General features: G+C 40.9%; 1 protein-coding gene across 1 annotated transcript in view; it reads left to right on the plus strand.

The window, feature by feature from the left end:
• Nucleotides 1-22907, plus strand: part of GLI3 (GLI family zinc finger 3) — a 272082-nt gene that overhangs the window by 237267 nt on the left and 11908 nt on the right. The window contains 2 exon segments of the mRNA XM_021706299.1: nt 19344-19493; nt 20360-20524. Of these exon segments, the coding sequence (XP_021561974.1) occupies nt 19344-19493; nt 20360-20524 (315 nt within the window).

The following is a 22907-nucleotide window of genomic DNA, read 5'->3' on the forward strand; positions in this document are numbered from 1 at the left end:
AGTGTCTCCCTCAGCAACTTTCCCATATGAAGAAATAAAAATCCCAATTCTTCTGCCCATTGTTTTATGGCCACATGGACTTGCACAGGAAATCAAGGAAGAATTGTAAAACACTGCATCCACCGAGCTCAGTTTCGCTTGCCACACTTGCCACATACAGATGCATCAAATCAAATCAGAACAAGATGTGATCTTACTGAGAAAGAATCCTTATAATATCATGTTACCTCCCCTCGAAAATTCCCCCAAGCATGCATAAAATCCAGAAGATCTTAAGTAGAATATTGAAGAAAGCTTTTAAGGCCAAAAAGCAAACTGCATTTACCTTCCTTGTATCATATTATATATACATATTACAATTATGTCAGCGATTAAAAGCATTGTCATGCTGCATTATGTACTGTTTTTATGTTTGGGATTAGATAACTCTCCCTATACCTCCTCAGATTCCTTTTATGTCCTAAGGGCAAATCCTTTCTCTTGGGTCAGGAATGTAATAAGGTAGGTTTTCCTCTCTCTGGGATATTGTGTCTGTCTCACTGTGTTTAAATTGATTCAGAAAGCTCTTCAGAGCAAAATACAGTATTTTCTTTGTATATGAGCCAGCGGTTGACTAACCCACGGGGAATTCTCTGTGTTGAGCATTTTAAAGGTACAGGTTGGGTATGTTTGAACTACTGACGTTCAGCAAAGACCACTGGGAAAGTGGCTTGACCGTGACTCTGAGAGAGGCTTTTTCTCTCATGTGGTCTTGGGGAGAAAGGAAAAAAAAACCATTGTTTTAAGAAATAACTTTTAAGTGATTTTACCCAGTTTATTTTAGCAATAATAGTTCAAGATCAAAATAAAGAGGAATTGTAGTTCATATAAATGTATGTAAATATCATTTAAGGGCATTTAACCGCCAAAAATCAATTTTCTAAGAGCAGCAATTTTTTCTTTATCAGATGTATAAAGTGTTAACACAGCTCTCCTGAGGGTTGAACCACAGGCCCTGCAATTCAAAAACAGCAAATTTGCCATTCATACTAAGCGAGAATGTTTCTTAGATTTGATGTCTCATTCTAGACCACCAGTCACCAGAGGTCAAAGCCATTGCCAACCAAGGATAACTAATTTAACCCTTGTAATGTTGGTTATTGGTTTTGATAGTACCCCAGAGTCCGATCTTGGAACATGTTCAAAGTATAATCAAAGTATATAAGTAGTACACTATGTGTGTATGTCTGCATAGATGCATGTAGTTTCTTCCCTGTTTTCTTCCTTTCCTCTCTTTTCTGTGCATTTTATGTAGCATGTAATTTAAAGGTACCTAGGAGGTTTTCTCTTCTGGTGAGCCCTTTGACTCTATTTCTGACAAATGAGTAAACGCTTTCTTGATATCGATTTTTTTTTTTTTTTTTTTTTTTTGCCTCGGTTCCATCTATGTGGTAGGTGGGAAGTTCAGCCTTGTATTCTACTCTGACCTGTGCCATGAACTCATGGTGCACTACCAGGGAAGGTTCTGAACCTCTCTGAGTATCGGGAGCATCCTCCTATAGGAGATAAGGTGTGAGGAGGAGTTAGTCAAGTGGAAAGACATGGACAAGCAGGTCAGGCAGGTGAGTCGATGTGAGCAAAGGCATGGTGCGTGCAGCCTACATGTAGTGTCTCCGGAGACAGATGAAACAAGAAGATAAGCAGGAGTGTTCACAGCTCTGGCTACCATGTTTCTGTTGCTCTGGACAATGGATTCACATCCATCATGGGTGACAGGGACTTAACTGCTCACAGCCTAGAACCAGGGTACCCATCTTCACTCATTGCTAAACAAAATATTCCATTGATACTTGTGTTGTGGTTGTATTACTTGACAAATGAAACACACGGATGTCGTTTTGCATGTAATTTAGATTTTAAGAAAACAATACATAGTACACTTTTATTTTAAATATCCAGGTGGCAGCATCTGGACCAAACGTTGAGTTTAGATTAGCTTGAGTCTGGTTAATTGTACAAGCGTATTCATTATTTATTCTCCAGAGAGTGTTGAAATTCATAAACTTTTAACCAGTTACTATGGTATTATAACCACACTGTATTAATGTTCTGTTCATATGCAATGTGGAGACCATTATGAAAGCCACATATATGTTGGGGGCATATGCGAGAAGTGTCAAAAGATTTAAGTGAAACTTTTAAAAACTTGAATGATCATGCAATATATACTGGCCAAATATTCCCAAGAAAATGTGCTTATAAAAATACATTTTATAGAATCAAGCCCCAAATTAAAAACATCTTTTGGGGAATAAATTAGCACTTCCTGAGGAACACATTTTTATTTTGGTGGGGAGGTAAATGGCAAAGCAAAAAAAAAAAAAAAAAAAAGAAATTGCTCAAATTTAAGAAAAGTCATCCTCCCCCAAGAATGAGTTCACCATTAGAAGAATGGTACTTAGCACAAACTAGACTGTCTTGCCAGATTTTCTTTGGAAAGACCACAGAACACTTTGCACACACTCGCACATACAACCTTATTTATTTTAAATTGTCAGGTTACACAAACACACACACACGCGCGCACACACACACACAAAACCTTATTTATTTATTTTAAATTGTCAAGTTTAAGCCGTGTTTCTAGGTGAAGGGCCTATGTATTTATGTATTTCTCCAGTGAAAACTCTGTTAGGACCAACTCTATTCCTTGTTTCTGTCTCTAAATACTTTGGTCATGGTTGGGGGCAAAATTTCCATTACATTAATGAGATTTCCACAAGCACATTAAAGAGGAAATGTCTTCAGTCTTCTGTTACTTAACAGCATTGCATTGAGAAGAAATCTTTGTTTAAACTGTCCACAAAAACAATAGCTAGGGGCCCAAATTCCATTGAGATAGAATGTAGCTTAATTGCAAGGGTAACGTGGTCTTTTTCCCCCCTCTGCTTCTTCTAATGCTTTATTGAATTATTTCAAGAGAAACTTATTGTGAAACATCAGATTATTTCCCTATGTAGCCAGTGGGACATAACATTGAAAGTTAGGATTACCTTTTAAATGCCAGAGCCCTCACCCCACAGTTATGTCAACATTGTCACGGTGGGCATAAATAAATGTTAGAATTCTTTTCATGTATAAGAAATAGGAACCAACTAAGACAACTCTGGATTATGTCATTACTAACTCAAAACCTCAATCTACAATTGCAATATAAACAGGCCCTCCTTGGTGGACCCTAAAGCCATCTGTGATGCTGAGGTTTATCAGATTGTTAGGAAAAGAGCAATCACAGGAAATTGCTTCCGTTTCCTGTGGCTTCTGATTCTCAAAGCACAAATCTAAGGCAGGCAGCGGATAGGGGTATATTAAGGCCTGAGACCACATTGGCTCCAAACTTGGTATTTTCAATAACACATTTCTAATAACACATTCCTCCAACAAGTATTTATTGAGTTTCTACTATATGCTAGGCATTGTTCCAGATACTTGAAATACATCATTAAACAAAACTGATAAAATTCCCTGCCCATATGGAATTCACATTCTGGTGGTGGGTGCAGTAGACAATAATATTAAGCAAACTTGGTCAGTAAATGATAATAAGTTTGAAGCGGTAGGGGACAAGGGACAGCAGAAGGATGGAGCATGGGATTTCAGGGAGGTCAGACTGTTCATGGAGTTGGACTGTAAGTGAGGTGATAGGGACCGGGATCGAGTAGGGTGATGAGTCTCATTAAGGGCATTTGAAGAAGGACATGCAGGAGATCAAACTTTCTTGGCTCAGTGACCCCATCCTAGATGTGACCAGTGTCCCCAGCTGCAGATGTTCACTTTGCATGGCTCTGGAGGGCATTTTCCTTTAAGGCCTTGGCTTTGCTTCTCCTGTGTTCACAGGCAGTCAGGTGCACCTCCAATAACAAAAGACTAAAGGGTGTTATTTCCTCAGCATGGTCCTCAGGTTCCCTCTCACTCCACTTTCTTCTTGCTAGCACTCTGTCACACAGCCAGCTCACTACTGGCAACCTCCCCATCTCCTACAGTCCACATGGGGTGGCAATCCGACTTCTCCAGACCCCAGGTCTCCTCAACATAAGGCTGTTGCACAGAACTGAATCTTGCAGGCAGTTTGGGAGAAACAAAGAGGGTTCAAAACAGCAAACAGCTTAAAAATCCAGTGTTATTTATTTCTGTCTACAATTCCTTAGTCCTTTCAACACAGCTGTCCCAAATGAGTCAGTTTTTCTTCTTAAGTCCACATATTCCGCAATATGACTAGACATTTTCTCTCTTTTCTATCAGATTCCCCAAAACTTATAAGAACTGGCAAAGAGCTCCAACCCTCATTGCCTTAACCTCTTCTGTTGATGTGCTGTCCGGGGCTCCTCCACTTATACCCCACATGGTGTTGTGCTCTGTTCTCTGCTGTTTTCTGTCTCCTTTTTTCACTCCGTGTGTGTGTGTGTGTGTGTGTGTGTGTGTGTGTGTGTTTATGTTTGTTTCCCTATCTCTCAAAACACTGGTCTCCCCGTTGTTTCCAGTCTCTATCCCTCTTCATCCTCTGTTCAATCTCCATAGGTCAGGGGTTTTCAAATCTTTGTGAGATCTTTAAAGCTCTGTGTAGATGCTTTTGAGGTTACCAAAGATAACATGGGATAGGAAAAGGGGTCATACTCCTTCCTCAACTACAGTCTTTCTTAGATTCTCAAGTCTTCATGTCCAGGCTTGTCTTCTTTGCTAGATCTCTCCATAGAGATGTCCTGAAGGCCATTCTACTATGCCATGTCCCAAACAGAAGCATCATCTCTCCCAGATCTCTTGGACTTCCAGTGCTGTTATTGTCGCAGAATTTTTCAAGCTGGAAATTTCAGTATCGCCCATTACTCCTCTCTCTAAGTCATTATCCACATATTATTCCAAGGTATCTCTCAAGTCTAACCCTTTCTCTCCAACCTTATGGCTACAGCCTTTGTTCAAGGCCACAGTTCTTTCTTAGATGATTATTGCAGCTTCCTAAAGGGATTCATCCCTAGTCTTTGCTCAGTTCCTCTGAGGCACTACTAGAGTTACCTTTTATAAACACAAGTCTGATCATTGCTTTGCTTAAAAAACTGGCTGCCTGCGATGGGGTACCTTAGGGCATTCAACATTCCTTGTAGTTTCCCCCCATCCTACAACCATTCACAAGCATGTGTGTGTGTACATTTCTCAAAATACCACACTTTTTCTTAACTCTGGGCCTCTGTATCTCTGTTCCTTCCTTCTACAATACACTTTTCTCTGTGTCCAGCTCCCTCTCTTTTTTCCTTCAATTGTGCTGCTCATGAAGCCTGTCCTTCTTCACTCTTTCATTAGTACCTAGTCCATTTTTTGTTAACTACTTGTTTACTATTTAGCTCATTTAGATTGTAGTCTTGTCAGTCCCCATGTCTTTGTCTTACTCTTTACTCTTTCTATAAACCCTATGCCTTCCAGCATGATAAAGAAAATTGCAATCTGGGTATGAATAGTTAGTGTGCACTCATTTGTATGTCTAGGAAATTTTGTTTTTATATACTTAGATGTTACCAGCAATAAGGGATTAAGATCTTTAGGAGAGGCACTGCATACCAGGGTGCCTTGTGAATAAGAGTTTATTGAAAAATGGTAGAGTTAGTATTTCTACATGTTGAAAAGCATGCTAAACAGATAGGTTCAAGGGCTTCCTTTCCATCTTGGTTTAGTAAGACAAACCTGGAAAGGCCCCGGGCAACGGCCCTGCTAGTGTTTCTATAATGTGGGGAATATGAAAAAAGTAAGAGAGTTGTGCATTCTTCTGAAAGGCTTACTTTTAATTACAAAGCAAAGGTGTCCACAAATTAAAGGCTCGTTTTTAGACAGTATTCCCGCAGCCAACCTTGGATAGGATCCAGTGAACATGTCTTATTCCGTTTTGCCTCTTCAGTGTTTAGCACAGTAACTGTCATATCATAAATAAGCTTTGAGTGAACAGTGAATGAATGAGTCAGCTCAGCAGGAACTGTGGGCAGATTTCCAAATGGATAATTTTGCCTACTTGTCTGCCTCCTTCCTTTTCTTCCATTCGTTCTTGAGATTTGCCCGTGCTTCTGTGATCAGCACTCTCCAGCCCTCTCCTCTCTCTCTCTCTCTCTCTCTCTCTCTCTCTCTCTCTCTGTCTCTGTCTCTCTCTCTCTGTCTCCCTCCCTCATCTCCTCTTAACAGCTGAAGGAAAGTGCTCTCAGCACTTTTTTTAGTGTAAGACTCTCCCTTAGCAATGTGTTGTACAGAAGACTTTCAGGGAGAGTCATGGCCACGGACATGATTTGGACTGTGGCTGGTACCAGAATAACCTTTCTACCTCCTATCTTCAGAGAATTTCAGTGAAACAAATACTTGACTTTTCTCCAAATATCCAAAATAAACTATCCAAATATATCTGAAATCCAAATGCATTTTATTGAATCTGTTACTGTCTTAACAATTATTTTAGTCACCAAAGTTATGATATCAAAATTTATAAACCAGTATGCAAGTTCAAGGACTAATTGTTGTAATGTTCAGAATCAGACATCAGCAGCATAGAAGGAGCATGGTTGTTTTCAGAGGGCGGTGAAGACAGAGACCACCCCTTAAAAGTTGGATCTCAAATTAGCTGGGCGTGGTAGCGCGCGCCTGTAATTCTGGCTACTCGAAAGGCTGAGGAGGAAGGATCGCCGGAGCCCAGCAGGTCGAGGCTGCGGTGGCCGGGAGCAGCCACTGCACTCCAGTCTGGGTGACAGAGTGAGACGCCAACTCAAAAAAAAAAAAAAAAAAGTTGGATCTCATTTTTCATCCTCATTTATTTATTTTTATTCTTAACTTTTGAATTTGCTCATAATCATATTCAGATCCTTTGCAAGAGCAATTCATACCTATGTGGCTCAAACTCCATATGGATTGCTGATATCATAAAAATGAAAAAGTAAAGAATAGCCTTTTGTATAATTCTAAATAATGGTAGTCTTAGTATCTTGCATTTCAAACAGGAAAAATTATCTACCTTTGTAATCAGGGAGACTTTTTAAAAAGGAGTCTTCCCTGTCCCTCTTAAGGATAGTCATCCTATGTTTGTGTGTGTGTGTGTGTGTGTGTGTGTGTGTGTGTGTATAAGCACTAAGCACCCTAAAGTTAAAAGTCGAAATATTGTTATATCCCTATCCAACCTACCTTTCAAAGTTTCATGACAAAGTTGGCATTATTTTGACAACAGGTTGAAGAGTGTAACTGCTATTAATATGTGGAGAAACTATCCATGAACCCTCTTTTTTGTTCCTGGCAGAAATCCAAGTCCACAAGGTGGGAGGATTTTAATGCTCTGGGACACCATCCGGCTTCTGAAATTGTTAACTTGGAGATATATGCAATTGCAATGGATGGTAATGCTTTCCAGAGATGCAGGATTTATGGGGATTGATGCATACATGTGAGTGACGAATTCATTTGGTCCTTGGGAGAGGTTGCATTTTATTGCCGCTTTCCTCGCTCCCCTGGCCTTGCCCTCCTCTTTAGTCCAGGAGCCAGTGGTAGAACAGGAAAGTGGGGTTTAACTGCATCTCCTTTGGGGCTGTAACTCAACTCAGAAACCTTGGTGCATACCATGTTTGTGGGATTTATTCATTGCAAAGAGATGAAATAGAGGGTCCCTCTTTGGAGACTGGTTTTTCAAATTATTTCATTCCAAGGTTACACAGTTATAATTATCTTGCCTATCTGGCTGTAATTCCCTTTTTCATCTCATTTCTAGAATGGATACTGTGCAGTCCTTACTAGTTTAACTGTTTGTATCTGTTGGGTAAATAAGCCCTAATCAATTTGCTTAAAAAGAGTTTGTGTTTTTTTGTTATTTTGGCTGAAACAAAGTTGACATTTAAAAGGATATGACTAAAAAATTGAATGGACCTGGTAATGGTAGAAACTACGTAAACCGTCTTAAAATGTTTGGAGAGTTTGAGGAAGTCACTTTACATCTCTGGGTAAATTTAAATGGAATTTAAATACTGACTCCTCCAGAAAAGAAACTGAATTCTTTAATGAAAGATGCCTTATGAAACTGTAAGAGAAGCTTCTTAAAAGAGAATCGTTACCTTTTTACTTTAGTAAAGTAACTTTGAATTCAGAGAATAAAATTGTAAAGCAAGGAGCACTTTATAACTTTCTGCAAGGAATGAGGGGGGCTGTCTTAGTCCTGCTGCAGTAACAAAATATCTTACACTGAGTAATTCATAAGTAGTAGAAATTTATTTTTCACAGTTCTGGAAGCTGGGAAGTCTAAGATCAGCAGATTCTGTGTCTAGTGAAGGCTTGCTCTATGCTTCAAAGATAGCGCTTCTTGATGTGTTCTGAGAAAGTAGAAAATGCACGAGGAGCAAACAGGCTCCCTCTTGCCCTTTTGTACAGACACTAATCCCATTCATGAGGGCTCCATCCTCTCGACTTAATCACCTCCTTAAGGTCCCACCTTTTACTACTCTCACACTGTTGTTTAGGTTTCAACATAGGGATTTTGGGGAAATACATTCAGACCACAGCAAGGCCCTTAATATACTTTCAAGAACGAGGATGTTTTCTTTTTACCTAAATGATGACAGTAATCAACATTATTAACATTTACTTTTTACTTAAAAAATTTTCCCCAAATCAACACTTCCTTAAGTTCTGAAGCAACCTTCATGAGTATGAGCCTATACCATATACATTCCTTGGGGTAGGGGTTGGGGAGTCAACTAGATAAACTATATCATAAATTATACTTTATATCTGGTTATTGTATAATTCAGGGTAACAGCGAAACTGAAAATATAGAAGTTCAGAATGAACAGTGTTTGGATTTCCTATGAGGTTCTAGTGAATTGCCGAATGTATCATGGATTAAAAAGTACCCGTTTTTAAAGTTATGTACTATTTTTGCATTAATTTACTTGAATTTATATTAGTGTATGATGTTTTTGTTTTGTTCTGCACAAAGTTCAGCTTTCTCCATCTTTTCACTCATCTCTACAACTTGAATTGTTAACTCATCTGAGTTCAGTATGAAGTGTATAAGAAAATACTGTAGTAAAAATACATTTGTGTCTATGTGCATTTTGTAGTAGGAGCTGGGATTAAGATGCGGCCTTGTGCTTTGTTGCAAAATCACTGGCTAGGCCCCACCCCCATTCAGTCTAAAGGAGAGACACAAAGCTGGGCTCGGGGGCTCAGGCTGTAATCCCGCGCCTTTGGGAGGCTGAGGTGAGTGGATTGCCTGAGCCCGCGGGTTCGAGACCCGCCTGGGCAGAGAGACCTCATTTCTACAATAAATTTTAAAAAAAATCAGCTGGGCGTGGTAGCGCATGCCTATAATTCCAGCTACTTGGAAGGCTGAGGCGGAAGGATCGCCGGAGCCCAGCAGGGAGCGGCTACTGCACTCCAGTCTGGGTGACAGAGTGAGACTCCAACTCAAAAAAAAATAAAATAAATAAAGGAGAGACACAGTCCTTTAGAAAATCACATTCCACCTGGCTGTTCCTTCAGTCACTTTCCCTTTGTCCTTTCCCCCCACAATTCCTCTGTTTCCAGACTTCACCACCAAGTACACTTTTGTGGGGCTTTTGGAGTGTGGGGTAACATCTTTAAGTCACATAATTCACCTATTTAAAGTGTAAGACAATTGAGTATGTTTTGAAACGTGCACAGCTATGCAACCATCACCATGATAAATTTTACAACATTTTATTATACCACAAATCACTAGATCCTTTGACTGTCCTCCCCAGTTTCTACCTCCACCCCCAGTTGTAGGCAGCCATTTCTAATTTTTGGTTTTTTTGTATATAGATTTATCTATTCTGGACATTCATATAAATGGAATCATACAATATTTCCCTTTCTGACTGGCTTCTTTCACTTAGCATATGGTCAAGGTTCATCCATGTTGTAACATGTATCTGTGTTTCATTCCTTTTTATATGCTCTTGTTTGTATATGTGAATGATACAGAGTTTAACTACAGGAAACCATATGTCCAGCTTTCATTGGTGATGTCTGGAAAGCTGGTGGAATAGGGACCATATTTTAAATTAGTTAATTTCTGTTCTCTAAACCCAACATTGTAAAGCCCTTTGTTCAGACAAAACATTTACCTTGTTAAATAATTTTGCCTTTCTTACATATAAGAGAAAATAATTTTGCTACATACAAGTATTCTTACCTAGAAACAGGCTTTAAACTATCAGAGGGACTTCATTTATTTATTTATTTTTTAACCAACAAGCATATTTTTGTTTTTTAAATCTCACCCTAATTCTTAATATTTGCAAATGAGAAATAGGAAGTTGTTTTATTTTAATAAGTAGAATGCTGTTTTGGACCCAAAGTCTTGAGTGCTTATGATGTTTTCCTGTATAATTTTATGGTTTTGTCAGAAAACTGAAAGATGCCTTGATATTTTTATTAGCCAGCTTGAATTGAAACAGTCATTTTGTAAAGCCTCAGGAAGATCCCTCCCGTAGCAACCTGTTCCAGGCTTTTAAATAATCTGTTAGGAAGATTGATGGGTGCCACCAAAACAATTTCAATTATTTTATTTATCTAAAATTAAAGTGCATATTGAGATATAAGACCTATTTCAGTCCTGATAGTCTGTGATCCATGCTTTTTTCTATTTCTGCCTAGTAAAGCTTTAGGAATCCAATTACAAGGTATCCCTAATATAATCCGTGTCATGACAGTTGTAAAACTTTTCAAATATATTATGTTTATCAAATAATACACTATGAAGAAGGTATAGGCCTTATTTCAGCCAGAAAGTTTTGAGGGATTCATGTAGAGAGTTTTCTTTTAGGCAAAGCATTTCAGTCTTCCTCATAAATCAGTTTTAATGTAAATTAAATTTTAATAGATTCTAAAATCATTTTTTCATTTTTCTGCTTTTAAGAAATATCTCTGGACTGCTACATAAAGAAATATGTAATAGGCTTACAATGTAAAGTAAGGAAGCAAATTGAAAGTTAAGCTTTCTTAAAATTGTGTACTTCTTTATAGCCCATCTTATGCCAAAATAAAAGACTTTCTTAATATCTTTCCTCATCAATTTCTTTGAAGTTTCAGATTATTGAATCCTGTTTCATGTATTCATTAACTCAAGCTCTATTTACAAGCTAACCTAGTAGCATTAGAAAAGATTTAGAAAGTATCAAACATTTTCAGTTTGACACTCTGAGATGGAAAGTGCTTCGGTTTTATTTTCTTCCTTTTAAAAATAAAATCCTAGTATCAAATGGTGGCATGCTGGTGCATCAAGATAGAGAAATGCAGTAAAGGCATGAATCCAAAATACAACCGAGGGTAGAGCAAGCATCCCTGGCATGCTCAGGGAACCCAATGAAATACAAGCCCATAAAGCAGTTCCGTTTTCTTGGGTAGCTGTATATGAAACATATGACTTTCTACGCCCTATTTTCTTTCCTATTAAGGTTATAATACTGTGTGTGTGCATATGGGTAGTTCATATGTGAGAGATCATATATATTTGAAAACTGTGGCCATATAGTTTGCTTTTACATGTACCTTGTGCTGTGATAACTTGGTAACGTACTTTGTAGAAACCTCTTAAATTGGTGAAACAGGTCTGTGTTATTTGAGAAATATTAGATACTGACAGAAAGACTGGTGTGTAATGGATATGCACAGGGGACCTGTATGGAAATCGTGGTGAGGCTTGAGCCTGAAGTCTTGCATTTCCTGCCTTCGTTATTTCTAGGTGTGCTTAGAGGTACTATTTTCATTACAACAGTGAAAGGAATTTACCTTCTTGATGTTAAGAAGCTGTCTGATGAAAGAGTGGACAGACTTTTGAGGCGGCAAGGTATTTGTCTATTGATTAGTGAATTACCTCAGGAAGTGTTTGAATAGGGTGTGCAGATCTTTCACGCACACGCACTGGAATGATATGGTTGTGTCTCTTCTGAAGTCACTTTAGAATGGGGGAAGCTTATCGATCTAGAGAACTGTGCTTTCTTTCGAAGAGTCTGGTTATAAGAGAGGAGGCGGAAAGAAAGCAGAAGTGGACTTCTCAGCTTCATGAGTAGCTTGAATGGCAGCTTTTTTTGGAGAGTGGCGAGCCACAGACTGCATGCGTGCTTTCATCTAGAGGGTTCGGAACAGACTGAGGGGAAGCTGCCTGCTTTGAGCTAATAGTGAAATAACGAAGTGAGAAGAAAGGACCCTGATTAGCTCAGTGAAGTCCATTGTGGCATCTATTTTGCTGCTAGTGAAAGAAAAGCTTCACTTTTCTGCGGTTTGTTCCTGTTGCTCTCCAAGCCTCCTTGATGGACATCCAGGGCTGGGCTTCCCCAAGAAAATCTCTTTAAAAAGGAGCATCTTCTGCCTCCTCAACTGCCGAACCAACTGGTGATTTCTCTCACCTTTCTGGGGGCTTCCAGAGCCCCAAAGGGGTGGGAGAGGTAGGAATATTGGGTTCTGGCTTATGTGGCTTCCCACGTGATCACAATTGGGAAATACCACTTGGTTGGTGTTTTGTTAGGATTGCTTCCCCAGCTACCAGTTCCCTGAAGCAAATGTTTACAATCCCAATTGGAAAACTGAAGACATGGACTCATCAGGGAGTTATGTGACTGGACTCAGCCTTTCTGGGGAAATTGCCTGGTCCCAGTGTCCCTGTCCTGCTTATTCAGATAGGGAGAGTTCATAGTGGCCCTGCTGAGAGAGTTGGCCTGCAACGTTGTAATTTACACCATCTATCTCTTTCTGACTCTCAGGCCTCTGGCAAATTGCATGTCTCTGTGTTGGATTAGTTTGGAACTTAGTCATGCATTATTTTCCCCCCAATTAAATTATTTATATGTTTGATTAACGTTTTCACTGGTAAGAAGTCAAATTTTCAATGAAACCACAAATAAACTTATGCCCATTGAATTTCAGGCCCGCGTCACATGGGGTCAATGTGTCTGTTGAATGCTACGAATTAATTTCATATGACTTTTCTTATCTACATTGGATTTTGGTGAGAAAAAGAATGTGTATGTTTTCTACGCATTACTAGGAAAATGATGCAGACAGTGAAGTCTAACTCTGTCGGGCTCCCATTTTTAGTCCAGAATCCTGAGCGTTTAGTCCTTCCTACTGACTTTTCTCAGGCACTAAAAGGTACTCCTTTTAATTTTACTTTCTCAGTCTTGAGAGCTAACCTGACAGATGTTAGCACAAGAAAGAAATGGAAATCACTCTATCTGGGGTGAGCAGTCTGTGGCCCAGAGGTCAAATCTGGCTGCTGCTGGTTTCTATACAGTCTATGAGTTAAAAATGGCCTTTGCCATTGTAAAATACTGAAAAAAAATCCAAAGCATATTTCGTGACACACGAAACTTTTCCATGTCTGTAAGTGAACAGCTAACCCTTCATTTACTTGTCTATGGCTGCTTATAGACCTGCAAAGCCTAAAGTATTTCATATCTAGCTTTTATGGAAAACATTTCCCAACACCTGATCTAGTTCTTCACCCTAATTCTATAAATGAGAAAATGAACCCAAAGAGGTGAGTTGGCCTGTGCAAAGGTACACAGCTCATCAGAAATTGGCCTGAGATGTGTCTTCTGGTGCCTCCCAGTGCTCTGCCCACTGTAATATGAGGTCTGACCTAAGATGAGCATTCACTGCAGAGAATGCACTTTTTTTTGTTTGTTTCTTTTTAAGAGACAACGTTTTGCTCTCTTGCCCAGGCTAGAGTACAAAGGTATGATCATAGCTCACTGCAGCCTTAAACTCGGGTTCAATCTGTCTCCAGCCCAAGCTTCAGCCTCCTATGTAACTGGGACTACCAGTGTGCACCACCAAACCTGGCTAATTACTTTTTTTGTAGAGACAGGGTCTTACTATATTTCATAGGCTGGTCTTGAGTTCCTGAACTCAAGTGATCCCCTGCCTCAGCCTACCAAAGCCCCGGGATTACAGACATGAATCACCCTGCCAAGCCCAATGAAGCTTTTTAAAGGAAAGTAAATATTTAGAACACATGGACGTGTGAAGTCTATGATTTCTTAGTATTTTAATTTTCAGTTGAACTCTAGCTCTAGGAAATATTTTTAAGCTTAAAGCACATAGGAACTAAATGTGGCAGGCAGAATATGTCTAAACAGGAAGAAGATGTCTATTTCCTTATAATAACTGATTACATTCTCTGCACAGCATGTGTGCTATAAAAAAGAGCAAGATCAACCTGGTCCTCCCCCTTCTAGAATTTCTTTTAAAGTAAAATAAAACATTTGTATACCTAACCCTGAATTGTACCCCACATCTTTAAAATAAATAAAAAATGTAAAATGTGATCTCAATGCAAGTTTGAACTCAAAAGCATGTCCAGAAAACGACAAGAGTGTATTCGTTGGGGCTCAGGTCTAAGGCAGCAGAAAGGAAATATTTCCACTTTCTGAAAGTGAAGTTGCTTTAACAGTGTGGGGCAAGTTCCTCCCCATCCCTCCCCATGTGGACACAACACTAGGGTGCCCATGCTTGCTGGTCGGCTCAGGATTCCCCACCACTTGAAGTTCCACTTGTTCCAGAGGCAAAGGCAGATGAAACTAGGCGAGGTATAAATATGAATTGGGTCAGGCATGATGGCTCACACCTACAATCCCAGTACTTTGGGAGACCAATGCAGGAGGATTGCTTGAATCGAGGACTTTAAGACCAGCCTAGGCAACATAGTAAGACCTCATCTCTACCAAAATATTTTTAAAATTAGCCAGGTATTGTGGTGTGTGCTTATAGTTCCAAGCAACTGAGACAGAAGGCTTGCTTGAGCCCAGGAGGTCGAGGCTGCCATTGAGCTGTGATCGTGACACTGCACTCCAGCCTGGGTGGCAGAGCAAGACCTCTGCTCAGAAATAAATAAATATGAATTGATTGTGATTTTTCCGGTCACTGCCCTCCTAGCTCGTAGCCGATTCTCCCTCCCCTGCTTAGTGGCAGATCCCTCAACACCATTGTAGACTAAACAATTTCCCAATCATTTTGGTTACTAAAATGTGTCCAGTTCAGACCTCCGATGTCCAGTCCCCATCACCAGCAAGGCACGCTGCTCAAGACAGCTGGCAGGCTGTTTGCTCTTCCTCTGTCGTCTCACCTAAAGGAACCAGGGTCTCGATTTGCCTCTTTCTAGGGTCAGACTTCTCTAGTGAGTTGGACAAAACTGGAGGGAAAGAGATGAGATTCTGAGAGCCTCTTACATCACTGTAGGCCCCTCCTCTGATGGTCATTCCATCTCCCCTGAGTGGCACCCATTAGTCCTGATGCCCTCCTCCTTGGGGACAGACGTACAAGGGCTAATTTTCTAGTGGAGTACATGTGAGATATTCTCGAAGATATTCCCCCACATCCTCACTGCTAGAGACTTGACCTGGCATGCAGCAATTTAAATGAGCCCTAGCAAGCTAGCCCAAGCTTTTCTCACCCACTGGTGTCCAACACTTGACCCAAGAAAAACTCATGTCTTCTCACCAAGCCAAGCAGTGGCCATCCCAGAGACCTGCTGTGTCTTCCTGGCCAATTCTCTCCTACATGTAGGAGTGAGGATCTTGCTCAGCCCCCCGGGCTGGAGTGCAGAGGCACGATCACAGCCCACGGTATCCTCGGCCTCCTGGGCTCAAGTGATCCCTCTATTTCAGTCACTGCATAGGCCTCACCCTGCTCCTCAAAGGCACCAAGCTCTGTTCTTCTGCAGGTGTGTTTCTGTGTCCTCTGTCTGCAATAGTGTCCTTTCTTCCACCCCATCCTTCCCTGGAGATACCTGGTATGTCTCCACTCAACCTTCAGGTCCCGCCCTAAATGCTGCTTCAGGGATCAGCAGCTGACCCTGATCCCTGATGCTGCATATTGATTTAGGACTCCTCTGTTATATGTTTGTATAAAACCCTGTTATTTTCCATCATAACGCGTATCACAACTGTAATTGTATAGTAATTTAAGTCATTATCCGTTTCCCTCTGGTAGACTGTAATTTCCTTCAGGCAAGGATCACGTCTGTCATATTCCTCAGCACAGATCCTGGTGTGAGTTGGCGCCCAGCACACTCTTGTAAAACTGTGAGAGAAAAGAAAGGTTGCAGCCCGTTTTATTCCTTTTGTTCCACCCAGCCAGAGGGGTTCCGTTTGGACAGCTTTCAAATCCTTTTGCATTCTTAAGACTGTATTAGTCTGAAGTAATGAAATATCTTACATTAAATTTTTATTGTTTAGATACCAGGTGAAATGAAGTTGAATTCAGATAAACAAAAGCATAAAGTATAATTTATTTTGCCCAGTGAAAGTTTAGTTTGCCGCATGAGTCAAATCAGTTCAAGAAACATTTGCCAAGTACCTGACAAGTATCAGGACACTGTCAATTGCTGAGAATATGAAACTAAAAAAGACACAGCTTTCACCTTAAGAAGTAGCTCAGCACAAACTATACTCTAGTTTCCCATCTTAACTTTTCCTTCCTTCCTTCTCCCTCCTTCCCTTTATTCCCTCCCTCCTTTCTCCTTTCCGCACTCTCTGCTTCTCTCCCTCCACCCCTCTCCCCTTATGTCCTTCCTTGTGTATTAACCCAAGGACCAAGCTTTATTTCCGCGGACTTGGAAAACTGAACCAAGAGTAGTTTTTATGGAGTGGTTTTGCATGGTCATTTATCTTTCTCTCTGGAAAGGAGAATCCTTAGAACCCCTGTGTATTATGTGGCGTCATTTCAAAGACTGGACTTCGGCACACATTTGGGAAAAAACACTGGTCTTGTGCCTGGGCTACAAAGATGATTGCTTTGCAGATTGTGCGCTGTCCCCTGTCCAACACATCTGCTCGCTTCCTATACTTGAATGCATCACCATAACTTCTGAGAAACACTCATACAGAGGACACTTGGCTTTCAGTAGGAAACCCACATCTGTTTGCCATGGGGTTGCTCTACTGCTGTGTATGTGAGTGATTCTGTTCGTTTTCTTGTCCTTTTCAGAGATTCTGACAAGACCCTGGTGTCTTCCTGTGCACCACAATGTGCCACTGAGTCCATCTCTTCTGTTCATCAAGTTTTCTGAGTGCTGCTCAGGGAGAGGATAGACAATAATAATTTCTCTTCTTTGCCCTCATCCAGTTTTAAACCCCAGAAACAGCACCAAAAAAAATCTTTTTTTGTTGTTGTTAATGAAACTTTCCCCTAAAGCTGTAGGCCACCTAGTGGAGGAATTGGGAAAGGCCCACTCTGCTGCAGGTCGAATTTTCCCTTCAGGCCCCTAGTAGAGACCTCTCTTTTGGGAGCCAGAGCCTTAGAAGGAAAGTAATGACCAGGCAGTGCATGGAACCAAAGGGGCCATTCTCTTAGTAAGCAAATGTTTTAGTGAGGTATTTGTATGTATATTTGAGAAAGTGCTCTCAAAAGCCTTAAATTAAGGCAAATAGAATGCAACATCAGCGGAGGATAAGAACCAACAGGGTCAATTGAGGATACAAATGTCCTCAGTAGTCTATAGCTGGATATTGCAATGATATACTCAGCCTATTGAAATCAAGCTGAATTTGATCCAGATGAAGAACCTTCTCTTCCTCTGGTGCTACTGTAGGTTTCTCGTGCCTCTTAATTGTAGAGCACTTGATGTATTAATCCAAGGAAATAGATTAAAAAAAAAAAATTCTAACACCTTGAATTGGTGAGAATTCAGGGAACTTCATCTTTATTTTAAAAACTGAATTAATCAACCGGGCTTGGTGGCTCAGTCTGTAATCCCGCACCTTTGGGAGGCTGAGGTGAGTGGATTGCCTGAGCCGGCGGGTTCAAGACCCTCCTGGGCAGTAAGACCTCATCTCTACAATAAATTAAAAAAAAAAAATCAGCCAGGTGTGATAGCACATGCCTGTAATTCCAGCTACCTGGAAGGCTGAGGCGGAAGGATTGCTGGAGCCCAGCAGGTCGAGGCCACGGTGGCCGGGAGCAGCCACTGCACTCCAGTCTGGGCAACAGAGTGAGACTCCAACTCAAAACAAACAAACAAACAAACAAAAAAACTGAGTTAATCGAATTTTTGAGCAGGAAAAGCCCCTAGAGACTAGTGAATCCAGTCCTTGATTTCCTACTTAGAGGAAACTAAGGCCCTGAAAGACTAAATCATCTGTTGTCAGTGGCATAGTCGTCTTCTTTAGTATCTAGTTCTTTTCTCTGCTATTATTTATGTATTTATTTATTTTTAAGATATGGGTTCTTACTCTGCCACTCACTTTGAATAGTATGCAATATGCAGTCATAGCCTCAAACTCCTGGGCTCAAGGGTTTCTCCCACCTCAGCCTCCCAAGTGACTGAAACTACAGGCACATGTCAACACACCTGACTCATTTGTAGAGACACGGAGTCTTGCTTTGTTACCCAGCTTGGTTTCGAACTCCTGGCCTCGAGCCATCCGCCTTGGCCTCCCAAAGTGCTGGGATTAACGATGTGAGCCACCACAGCCAGCCTCTCACCGATTTTTATTTAGGAAGAAATCTGACTAAACCTGAACTAAAATTTAGTTTGAAAATGCTTTTGTTTTTCTCTTAGTCCAAAATTGTGAGTTTTCTTTTTTTTTTTGAGTTGGAGTCTCACTCTGTCGCCCAGACTGGAGTGAAGTGGCCGCTCCCGGCCACCGCAGCCTCGACCTGCTGGGCTCCGGCGATCCTTCCGCCTCAGCCTTCCAAGGAGCTGGAATTACAGGCATGCACTACCATGCCCGGCTGATTTTTTGATTTATTGTAGAGATGAGGTCTCACTGCCCAGGCGGGTCTCGAACCCACGGTCTCCGGCAATCCACTCACCTCAGCCTCCCAAAGGCGCGGGATTACAGGCTAAGCCACCGAGCCCGGCTATGAGTTCTCTTTTAAAAGTCTGAGCCACTGTACTAACCCAAGGCTTAGCCTGTGTGGGAGCTTGGGAACTTCCCTGCAGTTGTTTAGTCTTGACCCCTTGGTAGAGGAAAAATAGTGGAGGCTCAGAGAGGTAAAGAGTGGCTTACTCCATTTCAGAACTAGCTGGTTGCCATACCCAGAACTGAAAACTCTGCTTTTCAGGTGCCCGATATCCTCTAGTGTTTCTTCTGGGATGCCAGGCACCCTCCCAATAGTGCCACTCCTGCTAGTTAGGAAGCATGCGTACACAATTAGCAAGAGCAAATTTACTTGAGAAATATACTGACAGAATTTTTAAAAAATTGAAACATGGTAAGATTATTCACGTAATCTTTAGGACTTAAGATTGGAGCATTTTTTGTAATTTATTCTGTTGCCTTCAGAAATGAAGAATACATTTACTTTTATTTCTTTCTCCCAAACCCCAGCATATAAACAACGACCATATTCATGGAGAGAAGAAGGAGTTTGTGTGCCGGTGGCTGGATTGCTCAAGAGAGCAGAAGCCCTTCAAAGCCCAGTATATGTTGGTAGTGCATATGAGAAGACACACAGGCGAGAAGCCTCACAAATGCACTGTGAGTAAAGGAGTGGTTGGCAGGCATCAGAGGGTCCCTCCTCATACCCTGAAGGGCTGTACAAGATGATAACTCCAGCTCAGGGGAGGTGTGGCTGGCTGGCGGGGAGGAGAGGACTGGAGTGTTGTCTGGTGATGAATGCCTGGGTGTTTGAGTTACTAGATTGGACCGCATGACTCTGCAGAGTGGCAAGAGGGCAGGTGGCAGTTGACACTGGAAATGAGCACAGGACCACTCTGCTGGCCTCAGCCCAATTGTGCATGGCACCAGGGCACTCAGAAGGAAAAGGGAGGTACCAGCTTCTGACCTATGGAATTGAAGTTGACTTTTAAAACAGTGAATCCCTCTCAGGTTTTCTTGCTCTCCTATTCAGTGCCTGGGGCACAACATAGCCCTATGGAATGGCTGGACCTGCTGCAAGGTCAAGCATTCTGCCACCGAGGTACCGGTGAGGCACACTGGGCACACTGAGCCCTGGTACTTTACATCTTAAAGGCCCTTTACAAACATGATCAAATTCCATGTCTTTGTGCGGACACAAAGCCATATTAATGAACTTTGTGCTGAATCTGAAATCAGTGGGAATTCAAGGAGATCAATGAGCAGATAATGAAACCCATTGTCCACATTGAGCGGTCTATTTTTAAAAAATCAGAACTTTTACTGGCACTGAAAATGCTTTATCTTGAACCGCACCGAGCCACATCTGAATCCCAATAAATGCAGTTTAGTGAACTTTTTGTTCCTGGGTTTTGAAAAGCTGCTGACCCTTGAAATGTCAGTTTTTCATCAACTCTGAGGGTGTGTTGGGCCTAAGCTGCTATTGCCATTGTGTGGAGTAATCCAGATTTACCTGTTGTCCTCAGTTTGAAGGTTGCACAAAAGCCTACTCGAGACTAGAAAACTTGAAAACACACTTGAGATCTCACACTGGAGAGAAACCATATGTCTGTGAGCACGAAGGTTGCAACAAGGCTTTCTCAAATGCTTCTGATCGCGCCAAGCACCAAAACAGAACGCATTCCAATGAGGTAAGCATCCTCGGTGGGCACAGAGCTTGCAGGCAGAAACAAAGCTATCCTGGGGAATGTACATGGAAAGGTGTGGCGTGTTATGTTTTATTTTCCTCTTGGCTGTTCCCAGCATGCATGGGCTTTGCACCTGCAGGTGAGGGCTTGGTCCTCAAAGGCGGGCTGGAAATGACCTTGTTTGAATAGTCAAATAGATCAAGAGGGAACTTCTTCAAACCCACGTACTTACTAGTTTCATGTTGTTCTGAACTGCCACCTACTGGTCAAACAGTAGTAGCATTTAACTTGGAGTTGGATCCTCTTGCCTTGCCCAGAATAGTTTGAATCAACGCACAAGCCGACCCTGTAAGTGCCAAGGATGGATTCAGAAGCAGCATGTTGACAGCTGACAGCTTACTGCTCAGACGGCCACTTTTATTTGTTTCCTTTAGGTGGTATCTTCAAATGCATTATATCGGAAAAGACTTCCACAGAACAACCAGCCTTGACTAAATACAATTTCCAGACATTCTGAATTCCAAAGGATCCTGGAAAGTGTTCTCAGAAACCCAGCATAGTTTCTAGTCAGTCATTTAAGATAACATATTGAGTAACATTTCATGGTAGAGGGCGATTCCTGTTTGCGTTGCTGTTATTTTTAGGTAGTCTCCCTCCTCCTACCAACATTGCAGAGAACCATAAGAATGAAATGATTCCAAATTCATTTTGCTTACATTTTGATGCACATCTGCCCACGGACTTCCAACTTATCCTTGGAAGTCTAACTCAAATTCTGGCTTGTCAGTGAAAGCTTCTCTTGAATGTATCAAGGGATTAACGAAGACACTCCTCACTTTTTGGGTAGAGATAGGATAGCTAACTAGAATTTGTTAACATGAGACACAGTTCAGCCCCACGAAGTGCGTCATCAGCTTGTTTGAAATGTGTTAGAAAAGGATTATTTTGTATACACAAGACCTTGGAGTGGCTGTCATTTGACCTCACCAGATGCAGGTCAAGCTCATTCATGATCTTTCCAGATAGACAGTTGAGGAGAGAATGTGGTAGAAACAAAGTGAGCCATTGCACTCGGGGGCCATTTGGCTTTAAGGTGGCAAAGATGGTTTTCACCAAGTTTTCTTTCTGCTGAACTGATAGAGCAAAAATATCTCTAAGGAGCTTAACCCCACTCTCCAAAAGGCAACTGACATACACACTCACATACTCAAGTGCGTAGACACCATCTCTTTTTGAGATGGCCAGGGTGGAATAAGAAAATGTGAATCATTTGGAATCTCTCATTATTACCCAACTGTTTGAAGACTTTTTGGAGATGCCACAGCTCCATTTTTAATGCTAAAAGTGCTGTTGCTGTGTGCAGCAACTGCAATGTAATCTGTTATACCTGTTTTGCACAAAATTTTAGGAAATCTAGAACAGGCAAATCCAGAAAGTAGATTTGTGGTTGCCAGAAGCTGTGAGAAAAGGGCATAGGATGGCTGCTAACAGGTACAAGGTTTCTTTTGTGGTGTGAAGATATTCTGGAATTAGGTAGTTGTGAGGATTGCACAACGTCTAGAATGAGCTTAATGGCCCTGAATTGTGTAATTTAAAAGCATTCCTTTTATTGCATGTGAATTATATCTCAACTTAAAAGTTGTTAAGGGGCTTTGACATAACTTAGAATTTAATTAATACACTGAATGATATTTCATATATTTAAGTATAATTTTGACTAGAAATTTAGAGGGTATTTATTCCTATAGATTTTAGGTCAATGTTCTCCTGTTATTTTGGAGAAATTTGGGCAGTGGGTATGTTAGGATTAGAATGTACACATAGAAAGGTAATGACTTCGCTTTGTTTTATATTTTTGTGGACCTAAAATATTTGCATGTATCTGTTTGCTTTAATTAAATATGTTGTAGTTAAGCTTGTGTTTTTCTGTGGGATAAAAAAATACAATGCTATATGAGAGTTGAATATCCGTTATGAGACTAAAAGATACCTTGGTCAATATCTTTGACCAAGGTTGAGAAATTTACTTCAATTATTATCCTTGATCATAAATGCATAATTAAAATGTTAGTCACCAACATATAAATCATATTTCTCTTTCTTCCCTGGCATATGAAGGATAGACATTTTCAGATACATCAAAATTAAAGTTTGTCCAGGAAATCCAGGTTTGTGTCATCACACAATCCTAGATAAGTCAGGTTATTCACTTTCATTTATTTGCGCCTTCATTCATTCACTAAACAAATATTGACAGCTAGTTATGTGTCAAGCCCTTGACTCCTCTAGGTGTGGCAAATAATATAATGGAATAGAACAGGAACTGAGTAATTCCATTCGGGGAAGCCATTCTAGCCCTTCTCTGCCCTTTGGTTGTCCTGCCTAT

This window comes from Carlito syrichta, unplaced genomic scaffold (assembly GCF_000164805.1).
Source record: "Carlito syrichta isolate Samal-C Ts95f unplaced genomic scaffold, Tarsius_syrichta-2.0.1 Scaffold315405, whole genome shotgun sequence".
Classification (NCBI taxonomy): Eukaryota; Metazoa; Chordata; class Mammalia; order Primates; family Tarsiidae; genus Carlito; species Carlito syrichta.